General features: G+C 46.0%; 1 protein-coding gene and 1 long non-coding RNA gene across 10 annotated transcripts in view; both read left to right on the forward strand.

Moving 5' to 3' along the window:
* Positions 1 to 1,363, forward strand: part of LOC142042790 (uncharacterized) — a 67,330-nt gene extending 65,967 nt beyond the window's left edge. For 3 of the 4 annotated variants that reach the window (XR_012653851.1, XR_012653853.1, XR_012653855.1), the window contains exon 6: positions 145 to 1,363. This is a non-coding gene — a long non-coding RNA (uncharacterized LOC142042790). The remainder of the gene's footprint in view (positions 1 to 144) is intronic. The other variant, XR_012653854.1, reaches the window with a different exon arrangement.
* A 1,918-nt stretch (positions 1,364 to 3,281) lies between these two features.
* On the forward strand, positions 3,282 to 12,732 carry CNBP (CCHC-type zinc finger nucleic acid binding protein). Of its 6 annotated transcripts, none has more exons than XM_075053307.1 (5): positions 3,282 to 3,425; positions 9,929 to 10,048; positions 10,332 to 10,427; positions 10,614 to 10,812; positions 11,753 to 12,732. In XM_075053307.1, the coding sequence occupies exons 2-5, from the start codon at positions 9,946 to 9,948 to the stop codon at positions 11,868 to 11,870; spliced, it is 516 nt and encodes a 171-aa protein (XP_074909408.1). In that variant the 5' UTR covers positions 3,282 to 3,425; positions 9,929 to 9,945; the 3' UTR covers positions 11,871 to 12,732. The 6 variants fall into 6 exon arrangements, with proteins under 6 accessions (XP_074909408.1, XP_074909406.1, XP_074909411.1 ...); XM_075053305.1 differs by having other exon boundaries at positions 10,332 to 10,426; positions 10,610 to 10,812; XM_075053310.1 differs by having other exon boundaries at positions 10,335 to 10,427.
* The last annotated feature ends 1,479 nt before the right edge of the window (positions 12,733 to 14,211 follow it).

Raw genomic sequence — 14,211 nt, forward strand, 5'->3', positions numbered from 1 at the left:
TTGTTCTTGAGGCCTGGGATTTTGGGGGCAGAGCTAACACAATGAGAAGTCTGGAACTGACATAAAACTGTCTTTTCCTTGCGCATCATAAATTTAAAGACTTTGTATTTCTATCTCGTTTTCTGTCTACTTTGTTTTCTATAGGAAGTACTGAGCCAGGAACAGATGTCATGCCTCTCACTTTTGCTCTTTAATTCCAAGACTATCCTTTGCCTAAATATCAGAGAAACCTGCAAAACAAGAATTGCAAGCTTTATTAAGATATGAGCCAAATTAATTCTTGAGGCAAGTACACAAACCAAATGCTGTTAGAAGACTCTCTTATTATCTGCTGGGGGAAATTTTCATCCATTATAATGAAACATAGCTAAAAATATCCTTAGTGTAAGAACACTGGAACTGTATTTGAGGCAGTACACTTACAGAGGATGATTAATTGATTTGTCACCAGCAGTAACACTTCTTGAGTAATGCATTTTCACTCACAGTTGCACCCTATTTCCATTTCAGCTAAGGCAGAGTCCAGGATATGGTTTGAAGTTCCTTCAAATAAACAGTTTTGGTTTGTTCAGGGGCATTTACTGGCTGTATCAGTCACAAAAACTTTTGATGACAGGAAGTCTACAGATTGCCACCAAGAATAAACTTTGAGTTTCCTAGCCTCATGGACGGTACCAGAAGTACAACCAGCAAAACACAAGAAAAAAGTTAGAAAAGTTGTATTACAATTGTTTTGTCAGTCTGAAATTCCCAAGTCCTGTTACAAAGACTCATACAGAAGCCATGTTCTGGTACTTTAAAAAAAAGTAAAGATTTGATGAAAAAAAGAGGTTATATGATTTTCTCTCTGCATTCTTTCTTAGTGACATGGATCTGTTGTTTGGCTGGGTTTTTTAATGCAGTGTAGGCAAACTCATGATTTAGAAACTCTGAGTACTTCCTTAGCTACATACATTATTTTTCTTCCCTTTATCACATGAAAAGAGTAGCAATTAAAACTAGAAGTATGACTACTTGTGAACAGGATTGTAATGTATCCGAGGCAACCAAAGGCCATGAAAATTATGCTGAACTATGACAGCAGAGATGAAAAAAAGTAATTAATGGGAAGAAATGTTATTATGAGTTCAAAGCTTGTTGGCAATGTTGATGTTTTTACATTGCTGTAAAACAAATACCAGAATGAGAGTTGGCAGAAGTTTTAGTAAGACACTATAGCATAACAGGCAGAGATAGGCCTGAAAGGCTCGTCCCCTTTTTGAACCTCGGTGCTGATGCAATCTGGCCTGGTTTAGTTCTGCAGAAAATACAGCAGGTTATAAAACACACAGCACAGACATGCAAATACAGCACACAAAATACAAATAAAACCACATAAAGTCCATCTTAAATGAACTGCACTTAACAACACCGAGCAAAAGACATACATTGTTACTCATATTCTAATAAAAGAAACCTAACTACAGTGCTATAATATTAGATTTACAAGCTTGAGGAAAGGTCAATCCAAAGCGTCTCCACGGTCAGCCTCGCACTGACGTTTTACCCCCGAGTCCCAGGGCCTGGTGGGACTTTCTTGCTCTTGTAACTGACGGGCAGGAAGGGAAAGACATTTCAACATAATGTTGAAATGGTGGAATTTTAAACAAAACGATGAGGACGACCAAATGAGCAGAGTAATTGTGGATATTGCTGGTGTATTGTGCTCCCTAGGACATTCGCATAGAAGTGGTTTGGGTGCAATACGTAGTTGTTAATTCGTTTATAAAATTCCTAGGCAAAAGGGACAGTGTTTATGTAAAACTCCTCATAGCTGAGTACTAAACTAAGCAGTAATATTATTTGTGAGATTTGTGTAAGACACAGATTCTAAGAGAGTAAATGTTGCCCAGTAATTCAAAAAAACATTTTCCTTCTTGTGTCTGCTGGCTGTAATACGCCAAAATATCAGAAGCCTTGTTAACTGGCGTCCTCACCAGCGCGAATGAAGCCACGGGAGTCTGGTAAAAACCGAACTCCCCGAACCGCACCGTGACCGATCCCCCGTCCACCATTTCCTGGTGCTACCGGCAGGACGGGCGCCAAGCCGGCCTGTCAAGATGGCTGCCGCTCCTCCGGGCCACTGGCGTGCGGAGGCCAAGCCGCCGCCGCCCGGCGGTTAGCGCGGACGCCCTACCCCTGCCCCTGCCCAGGTGCCCCGCTGCTGCCCGCTTCCCCTCAGCCCCCAGCCGCAGCGCCTCGGGGCTGTGCCGGCCGCCCGCCCGGCACCGCCGGGTCGTGCCCAGAGCCGTAGCGCCGTACGGGCGGCACAGGCGCCTGACGGAGGGAGCGCCCGCCGCAGGGCAGCGCGGGGAGCGGGAAGCTCCGGCTGGGAACGGCCCCGGCGTCGGTGGGTTGGAGAAGGCTGCTCGGGGACGGGGGGGGGCGGCGGCAGCTCCGAGGCGAGCGGGTTATACCGAGGGGCCAACCGGAGGCCAGTGGCATGCGGGGTGTCGGCTGCGGAGGCTGCGGCTTGCCCGGCTGGGCGGGAGGAGGAGCGGGGGACGAGCTCGTCTCCTCGGCCTAAGATGGAGGAGGCTGCGCGGGGGCAGGCAGGGCAGTGACAGGCAGGGAGCAGAGGCGGGCCGGCAGCTCCCGCCGATCCCCTCGATTTCGCGCGGGGCCGAGCCGCTTCTCGCCGGGCGGCAAAACCCACAGCGGCGACCGCCCCGCCTGTCTGATCCGCCGCGGGACTCCCACCCGGACTGCGGAGCGGGGTGGGGGGTGCAGAGGGCGGGCTCTGACACGCCGTTTCGCGGCGGCTTCTGCTGCATCACCGGGACAGCCCCGGCGTCCCCTCCGGCGCGAGGCGTCGGGCGGGCGCCGGAGCTCTCCGCGCCGCGCCTTTGGCCGGAGCGGCCGGCAGACGGGGGAGGGGGAGGCGCGGGGAGGGAGCCGGAGCTGCCTGGGCGGTGAGTCACCGTGCGAAGGGCAGGGAGGTGCCGCAGAGCCTGCCCGGAGCCGCGCCGCCCCGCAGCGCCCGGGGAACGAGCCGCCCGCCCCGACAGCGCGTCCCCGCTGCTGCTGCTGCCGCTGCTGCCGCCGCCCCTCGCCCCGCCCGCCCCGCAGCAGGCAGCCCGGCGCGGTGAGGCCCGGTAGGCGGGCCCCTCCCACCTTTCGACTGCGATGGTTGGGCGCCCCCGTCCGCGGCTGCGATTGGCCACCCGGAAAAGCGTTTTGCGCCCATTGGCTGAGAGGTGGCCTCCAGCGAGCCGTGCGCAGAGTAGTAGGGAGGGGCGGGGTGAGGGGAGAGCGCGTGGGGCCGTGTGCAAACCGCGTGTGGCGCAGCCAGAAGGGAGCCGGGAGCGGGCGGGCAGAGCCGGAGCGAGCGGGGCCTACTGTCGTCCGGGTGGGCTACTGCCGCAGCGGGGTCGGGAGTCCGCCAGGTAACTGCCGGGCCGGCCTCGGCGGCGAGGGGGGCTGCCGGGGCCGAGGGCGGGGAGCGAGGGCAGAGCGCGGAGGGATGATGGCGCTGGCGCACTCCGGCCTAGTGCGCGGGAAAGTGGCGCCGAGCGGCCCGCCCGGGCTCGGGCGCGATTCTCTGGCCCGGGTGCCGCCGCCGGAGGAGGGGGGGGAGGGGGGCGGATGGGGAGCGCTGAGGAGGGGGGGAGCGGGGCCCTGCGAGGGCGGGCGGTGGCGGCGGGTGAGTCAGGCGCTGGCGGGTTCCGGGAGGCGCTGAGGGAGCCTGCGCTGCGCTGGGGGAAGGGAGGCCGGGGCGCCGGGGAGGGGGCGGGCTGTCCCGGTCCGCTCGGTCAGGCCGGGCGCTGGGCGGGAGCGGGTCTCCTGCCCGAGCCCGCGGGCCGGTGGCGGGTGCTCGGCCTGTTGGCCGGTGGCCGGCTGTGGCGGCGGCGACGACGACGACGTGTCCTGCCGAGGAGGCCCGCAGCGCGGGGGCGGAGGGCGGTGTGGTAGTCGGGGGTAACGCTTCACGTGGCCGGCCCGGCGGTGTGGGGAGGGGGAAACCGCCCGGCCCGGCCTTAATGCGCGGGTTGGGGTGTGTGACTAACTTCCCTGTGGGTGAGCGGCTGCAGCAAGTTTGGGGAGGAGAAGGTCTGGTGAGACCGGGGACTGGGTGGACGGTGGCAGAAATAAAATTGTTTGTTCTTCTCTTTCTTTTCTTTTTTTTTTTTTTTTTTTTTCCCCCTAAATCCGTGCCAAACTGCTCTGTGCCGTGACTGAGTGGGGAGGCTGGCGGGGCCTTGGCCCGGGCGCACCACGTGGCTCCCCACGTGTGAGGCTCTGCCGGAGACAAGAGGGTCGAGGTGTTGCAACTATTGGTCTCCGACCACAGGCATGGATGGTGGCCTGCTCCAAATCCAACTGTGACCTATAAATGGATAGGAAAAATAGCCTGTGACATCTACAGATCACGGACTAGTGGAGCAGCCTTTTATTTAAGTTCCGGCCAGGCGGAGTTCTCAAGTAACCGCTGTTACTCATTTTGTATCCAGAATTGTCATAAGGAATTATTAGACTTAATAGTGGGGTTTATTTTCTTTTCAGCGCTTAGTAAGATCCTATTGCCAGGCAGCGCTAGGGTTGCCTAGTCCATGTTTTCTTCCTCAATGCAAAGTTGCCTAGAGAAGGAATCCTGCATCTGTCTTCAAAGCGAAGAGGTTAAAGGAGTTCACTGGGGCTGTGCAACAACCTTGCGAGTCACAGCCTTAACCTACCACTTTTTTGAACTGACTTTTTTAACGTCTGGACTGAATTTTATGTTAAAAAGTTTGCATGTTGCTGATGTCGTTTACTTCTCTTCAAGTTTAAAACTTTGCACAGATAGCAAGAAAAAACAAAAGGAGAGGGCGGTAGAATGTGCATGTTTGGTGGGTAATCAATAGTTTTCCCCACTCTGTATCAACTAGTATGGATGGGCAGAAAGTGCTACAGAGTCACCTTTTTGATGAACTTTTGCTCTCCTTCTGATCTGTGTCAACAAAGCTATTCAAGAATTACTAGTCTAATCAAAGTCACCATGTCTTTTTGACCTGGCTTCTGGCCCCTCAGTAGGGGCCAAGTTATTGAGTTTTAGTTAATGTTCAGCGTTCTTGGATCAGCTTGGCCATGGAATATATTGAGGGGGATCCAAATGGAGTGTAGGGCTTGGCTTTCCACTTGTGTGGGTTTTCTTGATGTTTCAAACTACTTCCTTTCAGAATTGGGCTATCGTTACCTGGTGGTCAGGATACTTAATTCTGTATCTTTTTTAGTGAGGACAAAAGCCGGAGACAGCAGCATCACTAACTCTTTGTAGCACGTTTTCAAGTTACAGATGTGGAAATTCAACCAGCTCAATACTGAGTAGCTTTGGTGACACTCACATGTGGTCTGTGTTCAAGAATTCTCAAAACGTGCTCCTGGGGAAATAGAAACTCCTCGGGGGTAGCATTTCTCTTTAATATTTTTATTTCTCTTTTGAAACTAAATGCTAGTACTTGTTAGCAGTCCTTTCTTCCTTTCCAGCTCTTTATCTTAGAGGACACAAAGCTATGCTTCCTGTTACATAGGGGTTTTGCCATGTTCAGGCTGGCTCTGGGCTGGCTTCCTAAATTTGGATGTGGTATTATAGGTTGGTCACCGACAACCTGGAAGGAGACTGCTGATTTCTCAATGTTCGCCTATTTGATATAGCTGACTTGCCAAAGAGCTCTTAAGTGTGCTGGCTTTAGCAGTGGTTTTTATCTAGTCTGTCCTTTGATTGAAGGAGTGAAGTCCTCTTAATATTGAGTGGAAGTGATACTCGTAGATCAAAAAAAGCACCTGGTAAGTATAAAGAATATAAAAGCCCCTGTTATATTGGGCTGTTGAACTCTAAGGAACTGCTAGTATGCAGAAAAATAGTGAGTAATCTTAGAGGTGAAGTTCAGCTTCCTTTCTATGGTGAGGAGCTGAAGTTAGTTTTACTTTGTTTGTTAAAACAGACTTCTTCCTCGGAAGGCATCTAGGCTAAAACCTGTAAAATAAGTGGTAGCTTAAGTGGAGCTTAGTGGTAGTTCTTTCTATTATCAGGTCTAGATGCTTGTGCGTGAAGACTGGAAAGTAGTAGCACCTCTCCCGTTTTACAAGTTTTGAATGTGTATTAACTGTAAAGTCACAGAATGGCATGATCTTCTACTTTGAAGTTTGATTCAAGAAACTTCAAAGTTCTTCCTATCACTAGAAGAACCACAAAGAAACTTTGTCACTTTGAAGTTTGGTGCTAAAGTTGCACTCAGACTTCAAATCTGACCCAGGAAACTGCTGTGGTGGCACCTCTCCCTTGGATCTTTGAGCTGTTCTTAGCCCATGAGCTAGCAGTAGGATGGTCATACAGAGTAAAGTCTAAAATTAATTCTTAATAGTGTTTTGCTGAATAGCTGCAAGGTGATTTATTTCAGCTTCAAACTACAGTTCTGGAGCTCTGTAGAAGGAGTTCAGGTAGATGATGTGCCTTCTCTCTTTAGTAGAAAGCTAATGTTTGAGGCAACTAGACTTGTGTTTCCTCAGAAGTTTTGGAATCTAGTCTGAGGCAGTGGCTTAGTATATCTTGCAGAATTTTGACCTGGCTTGGAAATGCTAGGTGAGGCCATAGTTCTAATTTGTTTTCCATTATTTTTGTGTCTCAGTGAGGCCGAAATCTAGTTCGGGGATGTAAAGGGCATAGCTGGGGGGGGAGGGGGGGAGCAGTGGCAGGTGGACAAGCTTTGTGTAACCCATTTGAGCTGTGGAAAACACTGATAGATGTGACTGAGTGCAAACTTTTCAAGCAAACTTAAACAAGTAGGCTTCTTGCAGAAGGCTTACTTTAAGGTGGCCTTGATAGATAAAAGAAACTGCTAGTAACGCCTGTGAATACAAAATGAAGTAGTACTGACTAAGAGGAGAATTTGAAGTTGGGTGTTTTTTACTGTAGTCATTTTTTTTTCTCTTAGAAGTAACTGAAAAATGTAATGGTGTCCAAACTGTTTGGAGGCTATCCATTTAAGGACTTGTCTTCTGAACCAGCCTTTTCTGGATACTGCTCCTGAAAGGTTGCGGATGGCTTTATCTGAAAACTAAGTCCTTATATTGGTTTTTAAAACAGTCTACACTGGTGGGCAGTTCTGTCCTGTGTAAGGCTTTTTAGAATGTGGGGCAAGTAAAACTAGTGTCAGCTGCATCCACCTACTAATAGCTGGTGAACTTGTATTCGGTTTCAGATTCTTTACAGGAAGAAAGCAGAAGTTAAATATTAAAATACTGGTAAAGAGAAATTCCCGGCAAACTGTTTGATACTTTCATATACTTAACGTATCTGAAGATGGAGCAGTGTGCTTTGTAGTCATGCTTCTATGGCAGCTGTATCCTTCAAATATCTCTGAGTTGAGGCGGGGAAGGGGCCTCTGAAGTTAAAGTGTTTTAAATGAATTTCTCGAATAGTCTTGAAGGATGGTTGTACAGAGACTGTTGTCTGACTTTAGATTTCTTACTCAGTTTGCATAATCTTACTTTGCCAATTTGCTATACACCAGATGAAAAGAAACTTCAGGTTTTCCTCTTGAAGGAGCAGTTAAAAAGGAAGCAACTTCTAATCAGCTGTAAAACTTCTCTTTTCAGATTCCTTTGGGGCAGTGAGTAGTGAGCTTTTTTGTCCCATCATGCAGATCCTGACCCTGACTGGCAGACTGACAGACTAGATACAGGCTGACAGATTAATCTTAGTACAAAAACTTTTCCACTGTGTATCTAAAGCAGGTCTAGCTCACCTATTAAACATTTGTCTTTTACCACATGTTAACCTAACTGGTTATATTAGGTTCTTCATATGGGTAACTGCTGGCAATATTCAATCCTGTCACTTTGTGCTGTAATCTCAAGTTCGTGGTTTGGAATGAAAGTCTAGTAGTTTTTAGTATCTGTAAAGACATATCACAATTCTGTTACAGCTGTTGGCATACTATTTTGCTCTTTGTAACAGGTCTTATGTCGTTGTTCTATAATTTTTTAAATGTGATTAGAAGAGTTGGAAGTTGAGTGAAGAATATATCTTGGTATATAATTCAGAGACCCCATCTTGTCCCTCTTGAAATTAAAAGCAGCATCAACTATTGTGCCTGAGCCCAGCTCCTGCAGTTGGCTTTGCTTGTGTTTTTCCTGTTCTGCAGAGTCAACATGGTTGCTATGAAAACAGACATAAACAATAGCGCAGTGAGTGCCAGCTGCTGCCACCATAGTAGATGGCTCTTCACCCTTGGGTGTCCTAATAAAGACTGGGATGAAGCACAGAAGACTGGGTTATGTGTAAAATCCAAGTATACTCCTAAGTGCTCAGACAACCAGTTGTTTTATTCTTGTTAACGTATGTTTAAGATCTTATTGCATCTTTCTGTTGCAGAACTTCATTTTAAGGGCAAATACCATCATCTAGTCCAGCGGGAAGGTAGATGTGGGATTACAGAAGTAGCATACTAAAGTTTATCTCTCTTGTACTTTGAATTCCCAGACTTCTACTGTGGTTGGAAGGATGGGTGAGCACTTCTATGCTGATGATGATTGGAGAGAGAAGAACTGTTTTGAGGGAGGAGGGGCTAAAAAGCCACAGTGAACTTGTTCAACATTGGAGTAATTTAAAAATAACTCTAAATAAAAATTCATGTTCAGATATACACTCTCCATTTAAGAGCTAAATATCAGGATGCTAATTCTGGTTCCTTCTTGCGCTCCTGTGTTCTTACTGCTTCTGTAGTGGCTTTCTTGAAGACGCAACTTATGACCATTCCTGGTAATCTGGAATGCTGGGTGGTTTGGAGGGGAAGAAAGCATTCTGTAACATAAATAAATTGTAGGGTTACAGGAGGGTTATCTTGAGGGATCAGGTAAACTGACCAAACATACCAGATAATGATTCTACTTCTGTTGGGTTAAGAACAGTGAATTGGGAGAGAGCATGTGATGTATTTAAACTCAAGCTTTGTTTTGATGAAGTCTCCTTGACATGCGTGTTTTTAAATAAGCGTTCTTCAAGCACCCTTTAAAAAAAGACTCCAATTTAAATGTTTAACTTCCTTGTTCTTTTCTAGTTCTAGAAGTCTTGCGTAACTGTTTTACAGCTTAGGGGAGTTACGGTACTGTGACTGCAGTCTGTTTAACCTACCCCATCCTAATCACTGCTTCAGCGGCCTGTTACAGGCTGACTTTCTGCTCAATGAAATGCATACCTCCATTCCCCAATATGGGCAAAAGAAGTGGTTTATACTGTCTCGGACAGGCATGCCAATCTAATGTTTCCCTAGCATTCTAAGGATGTTTTCCAAGTTAGCCTTCTAGATATCTGGCAAGTGTCTGGTGTCTTTTAGGGAAGTCAAATGTCTTAAACATTTTCTTTCATGTAAACCTGGGAGTGAAGCATGCGTCCTGAGCTATAGGTTAATATATTGAAGTTTGTCATTCTTGTTTCTCAGAGTTTAACTGCTCTTTAGGTCATGAAAGAACTGAAGTCTTCAAAAGTTAAGCTAATGTGCTCTTTAAGGCTTTAGGTTTAATACTGCCTATTCTTAAAATTAGCTTCTAGAATGAAGCTTGAGTAGTCAATAAATGTAGTAGCTGCCAGCCAGACACTTCAGGAGAAAGCGTAGCAACTACCAGGAAGAAATAATTTGTAGAGATAAGTAGCTGCCTTTTGAGTATAACTCTGAGGAATAAGGAAGAAGGTGTCTTACTGAAAGAGAGAACAACAGTAAGGCTTTTATCTGCTACAGTCGTTTTAATAGCGATGATCGGATATTGTGCAAGAAAGTATTGAGTTAGCCAGAAGTCCTGCTTGGTTTTCGTTGCCTTTGCCGGGAGGGTGGGAAACCTCTAAATCTCTTATTTTAATGTAGCCTTTGGTTGGGGGAGGGGAAGGTGTTCTAAAAATGTCTGTCTTCCTCAGGCAGGTAATCTGCAGTCATGAGCAGCAATGAGTGCTTCAAGTGTGGACGTACCGGCCACTGGGCTCGGGAGTGCCCTACTGGAATTGGCCGTGGTCGTGGGATGAGAAGCCGTGGCAGAGGTGATTGATCACTGTGGTTTACACTTTTTGTATAGTAAGATCTCTAGCTTGACTGCTCTGTATAATGTGTGAAACTGGCTTTGTTAGTCTGAATGAAGTGAAGAAGTTAGGACACAAATTGGTAATAAATTCCACTGGTTCTTGCAGCTGCATAAGAATTTTGCCAGGGGCATCTGAGAGTGAAGTTAACTTGTGAATTGAGCTGGCAGTGTCCTTGATTAACTCTTGGAGAATATTCTGAACTTAATCCTGAAGCCTTTTTTCTCCTGTTACCCATTTCAAGCAGGCTTCCAGTTCATGTCTTCATCTCTTCCGGACATCTGTTACCGCTGTGGTGAGTCTGGCCATCTTGCCAAGGACTGTGATCTTCAGGAGGATGGTAAGTATCACTAAATATTCTATCTCTTCAATCATATGAACAGGGATCTGTGGTTGAAGAGAAGGATACAGTACACTGATCATAATTCACTGGAAACGCTGTACATGTCCTTCATTAGAAGCATTCTATGTCTCACTCTACCAAGGTTTTATAGTCTTGTTTGGTGTGTTTTTCTTATTGTGGAAGCCTGCTATAACTGCGGTAGAGGTGGCCATATTGCGAAGGACTGCAAGGAGCCGAAGAGGGAGAGAGAGCAGTGCTGCTACAACTGTGGCAAACCTGGCCATCTGGCTCGTGACTGTGACCATGCAGATGAGCAGAAGTGCTATTCTTGTGGAGAGTTTGGACACATTCAAAAAGACTGCACCAAAGTGAAATGCTATAGGTAAGAACTGACAAGAGGCAACTGCAAAATGTAGCTTAAGTGGTAGATGCATTCTGTATTTAATTTTGGTTAGGAAATGAAGCTGAAACTTTGACCAGATAGTTTTTCTTAAACACTTACCTACTGTTGTGCAAAACTGAGACTTAAACACCTGTTAGCAGCTAAGTCAAGTAATAGATTCAGTGATGTGCATCTCTAGGTGGCCAGAACAACGCAGATGTTAAATCACTTCAGCTGTACAGGAGAAAGGGCTGTATCTTTTTGCAGAAGGTGATGTGAAGTACTTGCCTGTAGCACAAACTTAAATTAGAGTTGGGTACCCCATGTCTTAAGCTGGAACTGACAAACTCCAGCTGTACACGTGGGTTGACTGGCACATCCAGCAGGAATTTGCTTAAGATGCCTTGGTTATAGGAACTGCAACATACAGGGGATGTTAGATCAGTTTTAAACACCAGCTTCAAAATGTTGTCTAGTTTTTGAATGCAGGCCTATACCAGAAACAGCATGTTCCTGAGCAGTATTCTTCACCCCCACCAAGATTCCCTTCTGTGGAGGAAGGAGAGGGAAGACACGGTGCACTTGAGTTAAAACTAACTACTTTCAAAACAAGGTTAAACTGTAGACAGACGCATTGGAGCAGGTGAAACCTGACAGTAAAAAAAAAAAAACCCAAACGTACCACTTCTCTATTTGATGTGTGGTGGTTTTGGCATATACAGTGATTAATGTGAGTTGATCATTTGGAGGACAGTTCCTGGCTCTGGTGAAGACAGAAAATTGCCTCATGTCAAAGAACTCTGGAACATTGAAGCAGAAGTCTTGGATGTGGAACTCATTGTTGCATGAAATTTAAGTAGATCATGTACTTGACAGAATAGGATTGCTTTTCTGAGTAACTGTTCTGGATGGTTCTGATAAAATTATTTGCTTTTTCCAGGTGTGGTGAAACTGGCCATGTAGCCATCAACTGCAGCAAGACCAGTGAAGTCAACTGCTATCGCTGCGGCGAGTCAGGGCACCTTGCACGGGAATGCACAATTGAAGCTACAGCCTAATTATTTTCCTTTGTCGCCCCTCCTTTTTCTGATTGATGGTTGTATTATTTTTCTCTGAATCCTCTTCACTGGCCAAAGGTTGGCAGATAGAGGCTACTCCCAGGCCAGTGAGCTTTACTTGCCGTGTAAAAGGAGGAAAGGGGTGGAAAAATCAACTTTCTGCATTTAACTACAAAAATGTTTATGTTTAGTTTGGTAGAGGTGTTATGTATAATGCTTTGTTAAAGAACCCCCTTTCCGTGCCACTGGTGAATAGGGATTGATGAGTGGGAAGAGTTGAGTCAGACCAGCAAACCCTCTCTGGGTTACATGGAAGTGATCCTATGCAGGAGGAAAGAAATTCTGGAAGTGTCTAAACTTCCTCATAACTTTAATTTTATTACAATGGCCTTGGATTGTCTGACCTCAGTAGCTGTTAACACCAAGTAATATCTGTATCGGGCCCTACCTAGAGCATATAGCTGAGTGGGAGTAAACAAACAAGATGCACATGCCTGTTAATGGCCATGAGAGAGAGAGAGAGAAATCAGGAATAAACTTAAAAGTAACAATAATTCAGTCAATGAATGTTCACGTTGGAGATATAGAACGTAAGGGGAAGCTTTTGAATAAATATTTCAAAGTAAATCTGAAACCCAGACATCCGTGCTCATAGCATATACAATTTGGAGCTATTCAGGAGTTGCAAATAAATGCATTTTCACAGAAATCAAGATGTTATTTTTGTATACTATATCACTTAGACAACTGAGTTTCATTTGCTTGTAATCAGTTTTTAAAGTAAGATGGTAAAAGCAATTGAAGTCCTAGAACATAGAAAATGTAATTTTAAACTATCAATAAAGCTGGAGGAGGAAGGGGAGTTTGGCTAAAGTTCCTTTTGTTTATTTTTGGTTTTCATGTACACAGTGCAAAATAACATTAAAAAGGGGTATGTGGAGGTGTAAAAAGTTTAGTTTGGACTTTTCTTTTGTACTGTCTTAAGTTTCCATCCGGTAGCATCAAACTGTAAATACATGAAGTATGCAGTCCTTCCAGACCGTTGCGTATCTGCGTATGTTCATGTGAATGGAGTGTGTGGTCTCAGTGGGTTTGTTTCGTTTATGCTGATGCAGTTAAAGCTTTTCTTTAAAAATCACTGAAGGAGGCACAAAAGTTGTTGAAGGTACAGCAAGTTCCAAATCTGGACTAGTTTAATGGTCTATTAGCAGTACTTCAGCCTTCACAGATGCCGTTACGCTAAGAACTACCACGTAAAAAAACATCTAGTATGACAGGCGCTTCCCATTCCCATACATTGTTCTGCTGATTGACTAAGGGTTAGTAAACAGTTAGGAAGTTGAACAGATGAAAAGGGAGCTGCCTGAGAGTGTGTCTTGAGCACATCTGCTCTGTAAGCGAATAAAGTCATCTTGATGTGCAAGAAAAGCAAGGGCAGGTGTTCTTGACTGATCAGTGCTTCACCTATGGTGCACGTGTGGAAGGTGTGCCTTGAACACCTGGTGTCAAAGGCAACTGAGGGCAGCTTCCGCTGGTGTCCCTCAGCTTGGGGCTGTGCAGGAGCTCGAGCGGATCAGATGGAATCTGTCTATGATGAGGGGTAGTGTACTCTAGTCAGCTTGTGTTTGCATCTTCACACACAAACGAAAGGCTTTCCTTACTTTGAAGTCCCAAAGTGTTTTTTCATAGGCTATGTACGCTACAGCAGTGAAAAAATTACCTGTGATGTTGGGATGGCTGTGTGTGGATCTCTTCAGAGAGAAGTACCAGACTGGTAATCTGCAGCTATGCTGGAGTAAAACAGAATTGGCACTATGCCTTGTCTTCTAGATCTGTGTTATAATTAACCAGTTAAGTATCACGTTAACATTTGCAGTTATTTTGGAATCAAGGCTGTTAAGTGTGACACAGTCATGCCATAATGCCCCTGAAGGTTGTGGTCTTCAGAAACAACTTAAGCCTGTGGCTTTCAGCAGACTATAGCAAATAGGTGAGGCTTATAGAAGAGCGGTCAGAACTCCTCAGTTGGTGAACTAGAAGATCCCAATGAGGGGTCTTCCCTGGGACTGCTTGAAACGGTAAAAGCAGGCATATCACCTGATACAATCTTCCTGTTGTTTCAGGAAATCTGATGCCTAAAATACGTGCGTCCAAGAAAATTGTGACGGTCATAGCTGCTGTGTCACGTCGGCTGAAGTCTGATCAGGTTACTACTGTTTTGCAGTGGGCTGCCATAGCAATTTAGAGTTCCATAACGTTTAATGAAATAAAGATTTATAAAGAACTAAAGTGTTCAGCCTGGGTTTGATGTTCAAAGCCTGTGCAAAAATGTTGAGCCGTA

This window comes from Buteo buteo, chromosome 21 (genome assembly GCF_964188355.1).
Source record: "Buteo buteo chromosome 21, bButBut1.hap1.1, whole genome shotgun sequence".
In the NCBI taxonomy this organism is placed as follows: domain Eukaryota; kingdom Metazoa; phylum Chordata; class Aves; order Accipitriformes; family Accipitridae; genus Buteo; species Buteo buteo.